Source organism: Dermacentor andersoni, chromosome 8 (assembly GCF_023375885.2).
Source record: "Dermacentor andersoni chromosome 8, qqDerAnde1_hic_scaffold, whole genome shotgun sequence".
In the NCBI taxonomy this organism is placed as follows: Eukaryota; Metazoa; Arthropoda; class Arachnida; order Ixodida; family Ixodidae; genus Dermacentor; species Dermacentor andersoni.
Window position 1 is genome coordinate 87,503,799 of NC_092821.1, and position 17,512 is coordinate 87,521,310.

A 17,512-nucleotide genomic window follows, 5' to 3' on the forward strand; every position below is an offset into this window, starting at 1 on the left:
CAAAATTAATCCGGACTTCCCCACTACGGCGTGCCTCATAATCAGATCGTGGTTTTGGCACTTCAGAGTCCAAATTCAACTATTTCAGAACGTCAACTGCGCCCAAATAAACACAACATTGTAGCAAAAATATGGCCAGTAGTTATCACCCCGTGGCCATATCATAGACATGAGGACTTGCATAGTGGAGTAGGCTACGTCACGTAAGCGTATTTCACAACCTGTACAGCAGTAATTCGCACTCTCTGAAGAGCCCTGTGCGTTCGAAGAAACTACTTGTTTGCTTCATGAAGTGCTACGTAATGACAGAAACTTGCCAACTTTAAGAATACGGGGATGTGAACGTCGAATTGTATTGTGATAACAGCGGCTCATTATTCGAAAACTATTCGATTCTGGCACTACTCGATTCGTATTCGATCTCAAATATTACTATTCGCACACCCCTAATTCTGTGATTTACTTGATTTTCTTTCATTTATATTCATTCGGTATGTGCCGTTACAGAGGTGTGTACCCGTTCTTGGTCCATCCAGCGTGACACGAGATCGTACAAAACTCCTACATGTCGCTTGGTACGTGTGGTACTTTACTGTGCCTGCATCACCAGTTCTTCCCTCTACAAGCATCGTATACATGTGGTATACATCGCCTTCGACCTTGTGACGTCGCGGCGTGTGCCTCTCACACAGCGCATCCGCATGATTGAGTTTGCATTTCGCCATTACATGCGAGCGATGTAGTGCATAAACATAAAAAAAATTGCCTTACAATAAAGTTGTGACCTTTGTGGTGCATAAACATAAACGTGCCACGACATTACACGTTGCATTTGGTGAAAGTAAACAAAATTGTGCGTATCGCCGTTACTTGTGAAGCATTTAATAACCCGCAGATTCAAACACGTGCGTTGTATCTGCATATTTATTTGTACGTTTATATTGTTTTTAATGCGTTAACATTAAGAGTGTCAAAGTGGAAAGTGTGTGAAGTACGTGGTGTAGAGCTAGATGTCACACAAGCACGCGCTCTTGTTTGTGTGTGCTCGTAAATATAGTGCAACAGAGGGTGGTCGGCTATGGACCACCGTCAATTGCACTTCAGTCCTCGAAGAGCATAAGGACCTGTGTCGAGTGAGCTCCTGAACAAACACTCAGCAATGTGGTGAACGCGGTTTAAATCATGGACCGGAGACCTCAGATAGGTGCGACGTATAATGCTGCATTTTTCTCGCGTTTGCCCCTATTTTTTTCTTGTATTTAGTTTCGTGCCTTACCATTGCCTCTGGTAAGAAACGCGCGGGAAGTAAGCGTGAGGTGCTCGTCAAAGAAAATGACAAGTTGCTCTTGTTGGTCGCACGGTGCGCCGGTGGCGCACATGCGGCCAGCGTTTGTCGGTACCGTGTGGGTGCGTGGAGTTCAGCATCATGCTCGCGGTCGCGTCCGTCCGTGCGCTGCAATCGTGCCAACTGTGGCCTCTCCACCGTGCAGCGGCGCAACCTCCTCCCCTCCTTAGCAACCGGCGCGGGGCGCAGCTGTGCATAGCAACTGTGACGTCACAAAGTAGCAGATGGTAGCGGTAGAACGAGAGCGCGCGCATGGCGCGCGCGTCGGCGGTGGCAGCTGCACCTTTCTCTATGGCTGCACCATAGAGCTGCACTGGCTGCACCGCCGCTCCATGGCCGCTCCTTCGCCAGACGTCGCCGTCGCGTTGCTGTCGAGTGAGTGAGACGCATGGCACCGAAGCGGCAGCGGACGCCGGATTCCCCCAACACCAAACGCCAGAAGAACAGGGAGCGAATGCGCATGCGACGACTGAACATGTCACCAGATGCAAAAGCAAGGGAAGCAGAACGGAAACGCCAACAACGACTGATCACATCGCCGGATGCCAAAGGCAGAGAAGCAGAACGAAAGCGGCAGCAGCGACGGGCGATATCGCCGAACACCAAAGCGAATGAATTGGAGCGCAGACGGCAGCAGCGACTGGCCATGTCACCGAACAGCAGAGCCAGGGAAGCGGAGCGCAGACGGCAGCAGCGTCTGGCTATGTCACCGAACAGCAAAGCCAGGGAGGCGGAACGAAAGCGACTGCAGTGGTTGTCGCGACCAGGACCATCAAGAAGCGCGTCTAATAACACAAGTGGCACACGCCTACAAGAGGGAGAAGACGACCGACAACCAGGCCCCGGCATAGACGACAATGACACATCGGGTCCCAGTACATTCAGCACCAACTACAGCAACGTACCGGGTCCAAGTACGTATAGCGCAAACGCCTCTCTACAAGTCTCGACACTCGTATCACCGAGGAAGGTGCATGCGGAAGCTACGTACTACTTGGAGAAACATTTCGTGCAGAACCCATTCGGGGCCGTGTGTGCAGTATGTGATACTGCGGCGCCATGTACGACATGGGGTAGCCACAGAACATCTGGGTAACGCTAAGCTTCGCTACCTCTTTTCTGGCTTCTGGATTGGATTGGCGCGGCTCGCTACGTGCTTGCGCGCGCTTTTCCGAGCGCAGATTGGTGTGCGCCTGGTTTCTGCACAGCATCGCTTGTCGCTGCTTTCCTTTGCTCTGGATTGATTCGGCGCGGCTTGGTGCAGGCGCACAGACTTGGTGCGCGCCTGCTTTTTGCACTGGGCTGTCAGCACATCGCTTGCTGCTCGCGCTTATATATAAAGACGAAATGAGCGTCGCTTAGCGCGGAAGTGCTGCGGTGCTGCGCCGCGGGCTTGCCGTGTATGTAAGCGCGCAGGAATGCCGGGAAACATTCACACAAAAGCAAAGGGTAAAAAAACTGCGCTTTATTTTCCATTACTTTGTCATGTATCCTCACACTGGGTAGCGCCGAGCGATATCGCTTCTAACAAACGCAGAAATGAGTCTTTGGAGCGCGTGTGGCCATTATAATTGACTCCCACCACAGTCATGTGAGGTGCGACTCCAGCAGCGGTGCAGTTACCCTGCAGCCGGCGGAGAGCAGCGAGCTTCAGCGGTTGAGCAAGCTCAACTGCGTGTCGCGCTGCATGATCGAGGAAGCTTGAAAAATATGACGTCTTGCATCTGTGCCTGGGCACCTCCATGTTCGTGAAGCCCCAGACCGCCAGGTCCACGCTACCTTAACGTTCCTGGGTGAGCCGTCCTTAACAGAGGGTTCTGCTGCAACGGATCCCGGGGCTACAAAAGAAGCGATCGCTCGGCGCTACCCAGTGTGAAGGTACATGACAAAGTAAAGGAAAATAAAGCGCAGTTTTCTGGCCCTTTGCTTTTGTATGTTTCCCGGCATTGCTGCGCGCTTACATACACGCTACGCCCGTGGCGCAGCACTTCCGCTCTAAGCGACGCGCGAGCGATGTGTTGAGAGCCCAGTGCAAAAAGCAGGCGCACACGCAGTCTGTGTGCCTGCACCAAGCCGCACCGAATCAATTCAGAAGAAAGGAAAGCAGCGACAAGCGATCGTACAAAGTCGTAGTGCAGAAACCAGGCGCACACCAATCTGCGCTCGGAAAAGCGATCGTATAAAAGCCTAGTGCACAAATCAGGCGCGCACCAATCTGCGCTAGGAAATGTGCACGCACGTGGTTAGCCGTGTCAATCCAATCCAGAAGCCAGAGGGGAGGGGGGGAGTAAACACTAAGCTCAGCGTTACCCAACATGGTATATGCAGTGGGTTGACCACAAGGCTTTCGCCAAGCACACTTTAGAATTTCCAAAGTGTCTTCAGTAATTTTTTCATGTTAAACTTGTATAAGAAATGTTTGAGATCAAGTGTAGCCCAATTGTTGCCTTAGGCAAGTAAAATAATTTTCTTGAAGCTGCTTCAACCAGCGCCATATCTGCTGAAGAGCCCCTGGCAGCTTAATGTTTCCCTTACCCACACTTTTTCATATCGGGTATTTGGGTGTTCTAGCACTTTTTTTCGTGGGCCAGTCCCAAAGGCAGTGCAATCCACAAATGTGGGCCGATCCCGAAGGTAGTAGAGTCTAAAAGCGTTGGGGGATCCCGTAGATAGTGCAGTCAAGGATGTGAGCCAATTCCGAAGGTTGTGTTCCAAAATGTGGGCCGATCCCAGAGGTAGTGCAGTCGAAAAACGTGGGCGGATCCCAAAGATTGCGCGGTAAACAGAATTAAACAGTCCGACGCTCTTACTCCTCTCACGCTAGGTTTGACACGACAGACTGCCATGCGCAGTGATTCGACCCCATTCTTGCCACCAACTCGCTCAGGAAGACATTGTCCTTGATCGACTTCAACTAGAGGCTAAATTGATTCAAATATCCAACTTTCTCGTATTGCTATTCTTTCTTTACTGTATTATTTATTTGACACTGATATTTATGAGTGAATTCTTAATTTAACAATCTGTCATAAATTTTTCTCTGGCTGAATTCGCCTTTTCGTTTGTATAGGGACCCTTTCTTTTTTGGCCGGCCACATTTGCTAGTAACATACCCAGCATCAGGATTTCTTGGAATTGAATCGGTTGACTCTCACTGAAAAAAAAAAATTCTTGAACCCTCATACCTCCCGATTCATGGCCAATTTCCCAGATTGAGTTGCACCTTTTCATCAGCTGAGGAACAGGCCACCGACACCTCAGCTGGCAAGCTGGCCCAGCAAGCTGTCCGAATTGTGTGCATGGCACGAGATCCAACATTTTGTATACGTCTCGCATGCGCTTTGTATAGAAGAGCCGTGACAGCACTCGATGCTCATTTCTTTTTTTATTTCTTGATTTCACGTTTAGGGAAACTGAAGATTGACGCGACAACGCAGTGCGCAGTCCTCATGACACCAAAGGCCACCATGGCAGTCCGCACAAAGCGCACGAGCACAGTAGGCTTGCAAACGGGACGCATCATAGAGCAAATGGGTGCGTACAGCTGCATATTTTCGCTATCGATTACGTGCGAATAAAGAATGTATATGAGCATATATGCGTTGAGTGTGCCTGAGAAGCAGCTATAGCATGGTAACACAGGGGACTCTAAGAGGGGCGGTGTTGGCGGGGTCAAAACAACTCCTAAATGTGCACTTACTCCGTGGGGCCTATCTCCAAGCGATAGTAGTCATTTGTCTTGCGTGCATTACATTTCACTCAAAAAGATATTTAAAACCGTTTGGGGTTTACAGCTTGTCCCCAAACAATAATGCATTATCCTTCACACTAAAGATATTTTACTCTTCGTGGCTTGATATATATATATATATATATATATATATATACATACATACATATTGCTTGCCTTTCCTTTAACACTGTGCGCCTTGTCCTTTGAAGTCACAAACAACATGCGTGTATCAACTTAACACAGTGTTCCTGACAGGAAAGTAGTGAGCGCTGTTGCTAAATAGAGGAAGTGCAGGCGAGATAAATGGCGATTATCATTGTTAGACCAGATCACCTGCAAAGGATACAAGATAACTCTAGAATTATCTTTAACACGGCGCTCTGGGTCCTTCTCGGTCGCGAATGGCACGCGCATTATCAACGTGACAATAGAGTTCGATCCGGACAGGAAAGAACAAGCGCAGATTGTTATATAAAGGAAGCGTACGCCACATTGATGACGATAATCGTTGGAGCAAAAGATACGCTTGGAAGAGAGCGAAATAAAAATTGATACTATCCACCAGGAATGCTCTGGTAATTCATTAAGTTGTTTTTAATGCTGAAATATTAAAACCTCGAATTGAATGACATCCTAGATTTAACGAAGTTTTTCGTTGCCAGCACAAGTTTGTTATATCAAGGTTCAACTTATATATATGTTTACCGGGTGTTTCAGCGAACACATTCAATATTTTTTAAAGGTTGCCTGTGGCAGATAGCATAATTCTAATTCATGAACTGGTGCACTTGAATAACGGCGGACATTAATTGCAGAAAAAGGGAAATGCATGATCAACTAATTAACAAAATACACTAATTATGTTTTAACTAATTACCTTATGGCCCATATTGGAATTTACAAATTCTAGCCATGGAGTTTGCCAGGAGGGTCCACTTGCAACGAATTCTCAGGATGACATCAGTTTTTAGATATTCCCCAACTTTGCGGAGAAATGCATTGGCGTTCCAGTTACTTTTGTGCTTCAAGGCATAAAACAATGTTTTTTGCAGAAACTAAGCTGAAAAACACTAATACTTCATAGACAAAAAGACAGAAAGTTTTTTTGGACATTTTGCAAACCGCTCTGCAGCTTTCTAATTGGAACTTTTTCCCTAGCTTCGTTGATTCAGAAGTTGGTTAACTAATCTTGACAAATTATTTAATTAATCAACATACAAAAATAGCGTGATACACTACATACGAAAGTGAGCAACATGCCTTTGGTTGTGTCGTCATAGAGTGCATCAGCATATCTTTAAACTCTGGTGAATGTTAGCTGAAACACCCTGTATATTGATGTGGCTATAGACAAAGTAGCTAGGTTCAGAAATTTTGTTCATTATTCCTTGAAAATTTCTTGCCTGAAACTTCTGTACTTGTAAGCATCAATTTATTTTCTATGATTTATAATGCTGCATTATATGCTAAAGCTTTATCTGTAACCAGAAAAAAAGATTCTTAGAACCCTGAAAAATAATTTTTCTATAGTGAAAGAGAGAAGCTCACCGAGCTCCCAGGAGCAAAGTCACGGTAGCTGTTGTAACTTTGCCCATGTCCACGCAGGTACATGATTGCACTAAAATACCTTTTTTGTTCAGTAGCTCTTTATTTGAATTCTAGAAGTGAAGGTGTCTTGGATGTATTTGTTAGCTTAAAACAGTAACAGAACAGTAAAGCAGCTGTCACAACTTCTTGTCAGAATGTTGTTGCATGTCCGTCATGACTCTGCTATATTCCACTGAGGTTGATTATAAGAGCGTCATTACTCCTCTTCCCCTATACACTTAGTGCAAGCAAGCAATGAGGACAGATGTAGTGCAGCACAGCCCAGCCCCATTGCAACCATGGATGTTCCAGCCTGCACATTTTTTTTTTACAATGGTTGTACTGGTGCATTATCTGTACACACACTTCCAGTGAAGGCTTGATGTGTCACTTAACAATTTCACCCACCGCGGTGGCTTAGCGACTATGGTGTTGCTCTGCTAAGCACAGGGTCACCTCGCCACATTTCGATGGGGGTGAAATGCAAAAACGCTTGTGTCCCCGTGCATTGGGGGCATGTTAAAGATCCCTAGGTGGTCAAAATGAATCCAAAGTCCACCACTACGGTGTGCCTTATAATCAAATCGTTGGTTTGGCACGTAATGCCCTGGGATTCAATTAAATTCAGGCGACAGTGGAAGGCTCAGAACTTTCCGACAGCCTGGGCTCCTTGAACATGCGCAAACACGTGCTCTATGGTTCTTGCGGCTGTCGAGGCTGGAACCCGCGATGTTTGTGCACAGCAATATCTAGCTAGCATGCCAAACATATTGATGCATCAGTCTTCGAACGGTGTTAAGGTTACCCTTGCACCCAAAAGGGTGTTCTTGTTCTCCTTACCTTCTAGGGCTGCGAAAGGCTGACGTGGCAACGCAGTGCGCGGTACCAATGACACTAAAGGCCACCCAGGCAACAGTCAACCCCCGGAGCACGAGGACGGTGGGAATACAAACGACAAGTGCGACCAACCAGCAGCTAGTGGGTGCGTACATATTTACAAGTTATGCGGTGTAATGTTTACTTGTCATACTAAACGCTGGCACACGTACGGGCCATACCTGCCAGCTCTCCCGATTTGTCCGCAAAACTCCCGAATTCCGACCAAGCATCCCGTTTTGTACGGGCACGGCCATAGATCTCCCGAAAAACTGCCCCCAATCCCTCCACAAAAAAATATTTTTTTAAATTTAAACACATCAAGCAGCACTATTATGCAGATACCCAGGAAGCATGCAGATAGCTAGTAGACATTTTCCAGCTTGATCTAGCTAAGGCCACAGTTAGTAGAGTTTTGTAATCTGTTCTCTGGACCTCTACAAGCCAGCTGGTAGCTCAGCTAATGCTCCCTCCACTTACGTCTAGTAGTCATCTTGGGAAGCACTGCTGTAGCCGTGGTGTAGACATTCAATGTCCAGGCTTGTCTCAGCTTTGCAGGTGCTACAGCTAGCTCTACTTACCATGTTTACAATCTTAGAAGGTTGAATTCTTATTTTACATGTCACTACGAAAGCACAAGCAAGGCAACAACCACAGTAAAATTTTCACTTTGACTGTAGTCAGTGTATTTCTTGTGCCAATTCACAACAAGATGAGCTGTTGTCAAGCCCTTGATTTGATGCCACTGTGACATTGCACAAATACTAAACTGATAATCATTTAAAGAATAAATACAGTGCTACATCTTGCCGAGTTTCAATATCGGCAAAGGGCACGAAGTGGCACTGTTGGATTGGCAGTACCTGCGCTTTGCTTGAACAAAGCTATTTTCTCATGCTTACATATTTTAACTTTAAAACAACTTTAATGCACAGCTACGTTTTTTTTAACAGCATGCATTTGTTTTTGCTCTTTACGTACAATTTAAATTGCGCACCTCCTTTGCGGGCTGTAAGTAGCACCGTGCTATCAATGTGGTGCCAGGTTTGAACCGGCGAATGTGCGCGCTTCAAAACGTGCGAAGGAAATCTACAAAGAATCGGTTTCCGCGCACTCCATTTCTGATGCTGATCTCGCTACAAGGGGTTTCATACATCCTAGAAACGCAACTGTCCCTTCACCTTTTTCGAAGTGTGCCGGCAAGTTCCGCATTTTCAATTGAACCATGGGGCTTTATGTGCCGAACCCACAATTTGATTAAAAGGCACGGCGTCGTGGAATGCTCCAGATTAATTTGGACCACCCGGGCTTTTTAAAGCGGGATAGTGCTGATTATTTTCGGCAGCAACACGATTATGCACACTGCTGAAAGTTTACACGAGCAACGAAATGGAATACACTTGGTTACTGCAAGATTAGCTCCGTGTTTGTCTGGTTGAGTTCTGCGCCAGCAGGTGGCTGCACCGTGCAGGCTATCTGCACCTCTGCTCATCCGGTAAAACGCCACGAGACGTAGAAACGCCCAGTCCGCCTGCATTTACCTGAATACTGGATCCACTAAAACTGTCTAATGCCAGCACCTAATGTGGCGAAACACGTACGATGCATGTAGTGCTTTGACAATGATAGCGCGGTGCCATCTGAGAAAATCAAAGTTTTACGTCTGGAATATTTGCAGACGTCACAAAATTTTACTTACAGAACGGTTCCGATGCACCAGCAACACGCAAAGATAACGTAAGCACGATTACATTGTTCTAAAGTTGCCCAACTTTACTGGTGACGTCAGCAGAGGGCACAGTGCTGAGAGGCCGGAGACCATGGATGAATGATGGCGAAGATGAAGCGCAGCTTGACATTTTTCAGTCTCATGTCAACACAACTTTTGTCAGGCTGCATGCTCTCGAGCAGATTGGACTTCTTGTTCTACAGTTCAGCTCATTAAGAAAAGCGCAAGGTGCAAAACTTTTACACAAAGCAATGTGGTCTTGAACAGCCCTAGTCGGCACAACCGAACTATCACGCATGTTGTGATCCCCGCCCATGCTATGGCCCTGAGAGGTACTAATCAGTGGGAGAGTCTATCGTCCAAGCTGCTGGCAACAGCAGCAACATATCATCAATGGGCATCCAAAAGATAGAATCTTTTTCAATAGGTTGAGCTGTTCCTGAATGAAGAGCGTCCTTTGCCTTCTGCGCACCAGCATCAAAAGCATGCAGGCTGCTTCAACATGTCTAATGCTAGTGAGTTAAGGCATGTAACACGGAGCGCAGATAGAGGGAAATCACTATCGTGACCGATCATGTGCTCCTCCGAGTTACAAGGCCTGTAAGCCAGGCATGTTAGTGCTCAAGACATCTTTGGAATTCAAAGAGTGTCAAATATTCCTGAATAATTTGTCCCCAGAATCTGACATGGAATGCACTGGTGTTCTACAGCGTCTTGTGGCGCAGTGAAAAAGGTGCACCAGCTAGGAATGCAGTATGCTTCGTTGTTCCGAACGGCAGTGCCTCGCCGCTGTGCTGAAACGTGAAAAGCACGAAACAGTCATGCATATTAAAAAAAAGTATATTGCTCGAGGAACAGTTAGCACACATCACACACAGTTTGAAAGTAAACTTTTTATTGATAACATTCATCCAGATGCTTTTCACGTGTGGACAAAAGCACAAATGCTTCGCGCAGCAGCATGGTGTGTCGTATGTCAAAATGTAACTGTAAATTTCTATACATCAAAATTTCTTCACCATGCGGCAACATTTTTCTCCAGCTGTCTGCTCTTGAATGCGTGATGCGGGACAGCTACTTCAACATAGCATTAGACAAAAGGTGAAAGATTTCCGTTGCACTTGCCAACATTTTAGCCACACCAGCCTTCACCACTTGTGGCTGTCAGTCACACAATGACGAGCCTTGACCAGTATGTGAGAAGGATTTGGCTACTGCATGCATGGGGAAAAAAAGAACACTCATATATATGGATGGAAAATAGTGCATATGAATTACAGCCTGCAGAGATAGGTACGTAAATGTGTCACAAACAACATAATGCATGCATAGAACTCTGGACCAGAAGTCTCAAACATGAAGCCCACAAAGTGCTCGTGTCTGGCTCTCTAGAATGTTTTGCTCTCTTCCATTTCCTAATAAAGTTCGCTAATTCAGCCCTCATCCACCCCCACCCCCCTCCCTAGAATGTGACATGTGCGCAGCCAGACACGAGACTTAGGCTTGAAACCTCTGCTCTAGGCACAGCAAACACCGGCTGTCATGTTTTTTTTTGTATTTTTTTTTTGCCACTTGCAGATTTTGGCGCAGTCTCATGGAAACGTGACCTCACAACCTCGTCATGGCGGTGACCTCTGCTGCCAAATTCTGCTGGTCGCGTCCCGGCCTTTTCAGATCGGGGGCAGCTTTTGCCTCAGACTATATGCTGTTCAAACCTAGCCACACATCCTCGCAAAGCGACACTGGTGCGGGGACGAAGTCACATGACAATTCTCCTGCCCCACACAGGCACTTCGCTTTGCTGCCAATCGAATACACTACCGTTTACCTTTGTCTTCTTTTCGTTCCGGGCACATTATCTGCAACAGCTGCACAATGTAACAATAAGTATGTGTGTAGTGCAACAGGAAAAAAAATATGGAGCCATATTATACACAAGTTTCAATAAGTACAGTGCTTTAAAGTGCATATACATATATCGGTGTTTAGTATATATATATCTACAAACAAACATGCATAATACTGCGGGTTGCAAAATAAAACACTGGCAGGGAATGTCTTGCACGTTTTATAATGTACTGCATACCAGCACAGACTGCAAGCAGTTCAAATAATTAAAATACGGAAGGCTTTTTCAAGGCGAAAACACAAGCAGCAAGCTTTTTAGCTATCCGCTGGGCATACATGGTATTTTCAGGAATACAATGTATGCATTGCTTTTTTAGTGTATGCATGCAAAATAAGCAGTTCAAATATGCATAATGTTCAAATCCATGCAACACGACTAGGCTTTTAGCGTGGCATAATTCAGCACAATGCTAAAGTTTATTTTTTTAAAGTCACCTCTATGGTTTGTGTTACAATCATAGTATAGCAACTTTATGTGCCTCTTTAGCTCTTTAGGTTTCAGGGTAAAGCGTACAGGAAAGCTCTGTCAGCTTGTATGCTCCACGCTAGACTGGAACTTCACTTTCTTTTCTCGAGTATTCTGTGTTAAATTTTCTGAATTTGTGCTGTTTTTTTCTAATCTCACATTAATATTTTCTTTACTGTTATGTGAAAAGAACTAGCTGTCACCATTTTTTGGGCAACATATTTTTCCTGTCATTTGTTTATTATTAAAGATTTATTTTGCAGGGAGGGCAATAGCACCCTCTTCATTTTATACTAATGGGCACACTCTATTCGTAAAGATGTGGTACTTTTCTAAAAAGATGCCGCTGCCATTGATATGCACATGTTCATTTCACCGAGCAATTTGCTCAAATGAAACTAAATCTGTGTGCTTGGGAAGGATTGTGAAAGACAACCTCTATATGCTGTACTGTGATCCAAATGCGAAATTCCTTTCGTTCAATGCTAACAAGCTGGCCTAGTTAGTAGATAGCGGTCAAACAATAATTTTCGTTTGCCCATAAACGTATTACCTTTTACAGAATGACTGAGTTAACAGAGATGTGAATGGTAGTAGCTACATTGGTAGGAACAGCAGATGTCTTGTCCAACGGTTTTGTTTTACATGAGGGTTCAGGTCTGAGAAAGAAATTCTAGAAAGGGTTTCATGTTAAACGATTGTCACCGCCAACACTTTACACTAGCAGCTGAATTGAATGTGTTTGGCCACTAGAATAATATAGCTCCACGTTGTCTTTTATACTATTTTGCACCACCAACTCATGCTATTAGCATTGCCCCTACTGCCCATGTATCCTGGGACCTAGTATTCTGCAAAGCGTAATACGTTAACAGACAAGCTAAAGCTTTCTCGTAGCTATGATTGGCCGGCATGCAAGTTCTGCACTTCAAAGTATCCAAGGAACTTTAGGTCATACAGTCCACAACATTGCACCTAAGTGTGCGTGCTAGTTCTAGCAAGCCTGGCAAGGTAAGTTGGCCAGGAACCCCAAATGCATGAGTGGTTGGTAGAGTGACCAATTGCAGGAAAACGTAACAGTCCTACAAAAGCGTTGGACCACAGGGCACAACTCTAACAACTGTGTAAAAAAATTTTGCAAGCGCTAGATTATGGCTAGAGAGATACCACTACAGTACAGTCGAACCTGATTAAGGTGCATCCAAGATTAAAATACAATTTGTATATCCGATATTTGTAGTACAATGATTTGTTACATCCATGTTTGTTTTATTGAGGTACGACTGTATCAAGCCACGTGCGACTGCAAAAAGATGGTCAACATGTCCTACCACCAGTTGAAAACTTGGCTCCTAAAGAACCGTATGGTGGGCGTGTTGATAACTTGAATCTCCAGCGCAAAAACCACACCGGACCAAAAGAAAGCCAAAGCGCTGACCATCAACCAGGTGGTATGTCCCTCTTTTGAAGTTTCTAGTATGGTTCGTAATTCAGTGATGATTACATTCCATTACATTACCATTACATTCATTAACCCACAAGCAGCTGCATACTGATAAAACAAGTGGTCAAATCTCAATTGACAATATGCAAACGAACTGTACCACTATCCGTGGAAGTGGCAATATCGCAACCCTTGCAGCTGCGCACGGTAAAAACTTGTTTCGCAGAACTTGCGCGGAGAATGCCAACAGTCTAGAACATTGTGTGAGTATTCTTATTTAATGAATGTGAAGTGTTGTACTTTGTCTTCAAGTTCTGCTTCTTTAGCAGACAATGAGCTAATTTATTTGCTACGGTTGTGCAGCAAATGCCTCAAAGCTGTCTGACGCAGCATTAACTATAATGTATGTGAATGTGTCATGTATGGCCGTTAAAGTCCAACCTTAACACCAAGTTCAGTATGCATGGTGCTGCTCATTCTAAAGTTTTACCGTATTGTGTCAGGGCCGCCAGGTTTGGCTATGCTAGGCCAAAGTGACTACTTCAGGGCCTGCTGGCTGAAAAAAAAAAAAATCCTGGTTGCTCTACCACTTGGTTGCTTCTGAGATCACTATCAGATATTGCGGTATTTATTTTTATACGTTTAATCACCTTGAATGCTTAAGTACCACAGAACATCAATATTAATTCCAATCTTGCATTGACAATCCTATTCTGCTAATGAAAATAGGACAATGCATATTTCTGCTTCTTGTGATGTGAAGTGTAATATAAAGTCGGTACTGAAATTCTCATTGTACATTTCTGTAACTAATACTAACTCACAGTTTGGATAGTTCCTTGGCGAACTTTTTCGCTGTGAGCACCATTTTGTCCCTGCGTGGCAACTTTTCTTACATGTTGCCTAGAACTGGCTCACTTTTGGCAACATTTTGAAATTTTGTGGCTATTTTCTGAAATTCGTGGTTGCTCCAAAGAATTCCCAGCCTAGCAACCCTGATGAACGCCACAAACGATTACACTGAACCGGTCTCAAGACACAAGAAGGCATTTCAGTTATATTTTAGCTGTATTGACTTGTCAATGACTAGGAAAAATATTGCATTCAGTTCGTGTTAAGCTTCATGCTACCAACTGGCTATTAAATCACAAACGTGCACTTAGAAATGCCTTGCTGTTTTCTCTTGGCATCTAACGCAACATCAAAAGCTGCTGTTTCTACACTTCTAGCAAGCAAAGATACTATCTAGTTGTAAGTTACAGGTACAGATTCTAGCATCTGACACTATAGCAAATGAAAACCAACCAAAGCCACATTAGTGTAAGGAATCCAATAGCATTCCTTTACTGGCAGTAGATTCAGCATACGGTCATCTTGTCTGCACCATGACACCCCGGACAGAACAGATCTAAATGTCAGTAAAATTAGTTCCCAACACATTTCTTGCATTTCAAGCATCATTCGCAACACACAGCCATAGAACCAATGAGCAATTATGAACTTTTCAGTGAGTTTCTGTAACATCCACCACACGTAGACTCGCTTAACTCTCAAAATACTTCAGGTACACGGAAACGTAATTGACTATTTGACATGTAGTGTACTGGGAAAGACACTCGGCCAGTTGACAAGATTTGCCCAATGTAAATCGTTGTAAAAAAAAAAAAATCCATTGCATGGCTACATACCAGCACCGTGAACAAACATGCAAACGCATATGTCCCAACCATTTTTCTCAAGTGCACTTGCTGCATAATATATTTCGCAGCATAGGTCTAAATAAGAAGTGTCTGAAAATGTATGCAGCATATTTAACACATAATTTTCATTATTAATTCCAGTTTCGAGGTGTTACTCTGGCCTTCACAATATTAAGCACTGTGCTCAAAGGGGCTGTCAACACACAAAACACGATCAAGATACCAACAGATACCAGGCACAGTTTGGACCACTTGAATGCCTGATTAAACAGGTCAGAAGTGTGGAGGTATCAATCAAAAATTGTTTTTTTTGTTTAAGTTAGGTCACGGGAATGGCCACAGCCATCTGACCTGTACTTTTAACTTATTGGCAAGGCTATATCAATCAGACTGGGAGCACGTAACCTCATTCTGAGTAAAATAACAAACTGTTGACAAAAGGATGAACAGCCTGTTTTCAGCCCTCTGGCCAGTTTTTTCCATAACCTATGACAGTGCCAACTGGGGGTCAAAGCTAGCGCGCTCAACTATTTAAAATAGCATACTGCACTATCCAAATGCAACATTCCAAGTGAGCAGCACCCGTGGCAGTGCCGGTGAAAATGGCACAAGAAGTATGCACCATGAAACGCAGCTGGTACTCGACAAAAGTACCCACGGCACTGTGCCGTCTGCCCAACAGGAAGTTATAAACTCTGACGGCTACGGTAAAACTTTGATAGTCAACTTCGATGGGAAACGTTAGCTTGGGGGGGGGGGGGGGGGGCGACAGCGTCTGCGCAGTCATAAAATGGCACACTTGACAAAGTCAAGGGTTAATGAGATCTTAGCATTGCTTGCAAACTCGGGCACATGACAAAACGGCACAATCGAGTCTGCCGAAGCCACTGCACGGCTTCTCTCCCCTCCACTCCTTGTGACAAACTGCCATTACTCTGCATCGGCACCCACGATCAAAGCCATTCATAGCAGCAACGAATGCACTCTGTTCCAAGACTGCGAAAAAAAAAAGCATTCCTGCAACAATCAGAACATCATCATTTCAAGATGGGACACAGAGTGCAAGACCGGAAATACATAGCATCTCCTTGACCTTTGGTAGCACACGGTGGCAGCAAGATGGTGACGATGGGGAAGGAAGTGGAAACCAACAAGTTACTGAGATTCTCCGACGTGGTTGGTCTCTCGCCCGGCAAGCGCCTGTTCAGTGGCCCATGTAGTGGTGCACGGGTGCCTGGACCACGCTGGCGCCTTGGCTCGGCGAACTGCCGGATGCCACCGCCACGCGGAGGCGTTGCGTTGTGCGCCGCGCCTGCCGTACCTTAGAGTGTGTTGTGTCTTGTTCCCTGAAAAGGTGAACACGCGCATGCCACTTGTAAATGCTACGACTTAGCATGAAGTGGCAAACACATTTACGTTAAAGCCGTCAAATCTGCCATACTATGCGTCAGAAGCATGCACTCAAGCTTGCTGTAAGCATGTTGGATGCAGTTGTTGGTACAGATTATTCACAGGTTTTTATGAATGTGTTTTACACTTTGACCCTTTCGGGGTCAATGACGTAAATGTATGGCGCCGCGACCAAGTCCAAAATGGTCGATGCTGTATATTTACGGCACCGTCCGTACGTTTAAAAATCGTGCCAACTTCCTAACTTTTTCATTCTTTCCTGGCATGTGCTGCCATTATGCAGGAATACGGGGAATCTTTTTTTCTCAAGCCTCCTCCTCTCGGTTTTCGTTGCATGATTTGTTTGCTCCGGTGCGTATATATAATACTCCTCGCGCATTGGTGCGTGGGTGGGCAGCGGTTATTTTGGGTTTTGTTCCGCAGGCGGTTTCGGCTTGCACTCGCAGAATGATGATTAATCACTCAAAAGGCAACGGCCTGTTTGAGACTCGGAAAAACTAATTGCCTCTGGTTGGCAATAAGATGAAGATTAGCGGAAGTTTGTCACACGTTTTGCTTTTTGGACGGGCACACAACCATACATTTTTCTTGATTGCACTCACCTACGTACTTCGATTACGCTATGGACGAAAATATTAGTGCGAGAGCAGGAACATTAGAGACTTGCGAAATGTTCTCCTGTGCGCATTTTCCAAGCCTTGAACTATGTGTATAACAATGCATAAAATTTTTCATTCTTATAAGTTTACTTCCTTCTTTTATTGTTTGTTGTTATTCATGAATAAACAGTACATATATACCAACTCAAAATATTTTTTTCTCACTTTAAGGTCACCCTAGAAAAATTGTGGTCAATTTTTTTTAAATAGGTCCCTTTGAAGAATTTAAACCTGCAATGAAAAAAAATTTACCCTGGGCGGTCGCAGAAACACTAAACCAGTCTAGACTGCCCGAGTCTTCTTTGAAAACCCAATTTCATAAACTTTGCAGTGGTTGGCTGATTATTAGAAAAAAAACACAAGAAACTGGACAAAGTCACACTTATTTAATTTTGCACCATAACCAAGTCAGTGTGAAGTCACAGGATCCAAAGTATTTTTCAATGTTTGAGCTGTTCTTGCTCAGCAAAAGCTCTTCAAGCTACAATGTCATACAACGTCATACAACTAAAGCTAACAAGTGGAGGTCTTGATGAGATACAACCAGTGCACATAACCCTAGTAAAACAGTCTTCATGCTATTTCACCCCACTCAAAAGAAAGTAATAAATGTTCCGACCATAGCTATAGATAGTTATCCCATCAAACCATCTAG

At 44.7% G+C, this 17,512-nt stretch overlaps 2 protein-coding genes across 4 annotated transcripts in view; one reads left to right on the forward strand and one right to left on the reverse strand.

The window, feature by feature from the left end:
• The window catches only part of LOC126529388 (uncharacterized), a 52,080-nt gene extending 40,974 nt beyond the window's left edge, over window positions 1-11,106 (forward strand). The window contains exons 5-7 of one of the 2 annotated variants that reach the window (XM_055069816.2): window positions 4,754-4,879; window positions 7,513-7,647; window positions 10,849-11,106. In XM_055069816.2, coding sequence (XP_054925791.1) covers window positions 4,754-4,879; window positions 7,513-7,647; window positions 10,849-10,901 — 314 coding nt within the window. In that variant the 3' untranslated portion in view covers window positions 10,902-11,106. Of the gene's footprint in view, window positions 1-4,753; window positions 4,880-7,485; window positions 7,648-10,848 lie in introns of both variants that reach the window. The other variant, XM_055069815.2, reaches the window with a different exon arrangement.
• LOC126529385 (sorting nexin-29-like) overlaps window positions 10,149-17,512 on the reverse strand; it is a 59,889-nt gene continuing 52,525 nt past the window's right edge. For both annotated transcript variants that reach the window (XM_050176980.3, XM_055069813.2), the window contains one exon: window positions 10,149-16,134. In XM_050176980.3, coding sequence (XP_050032937.1) covers window positions 15,993-16,134 — 142 coding nt within the window. In that variant the 3' untranslated portion in view covers window positions 10,149-15,992. The remainder of the gene's footprint in view (window positions 16,135-17,512) is intronic.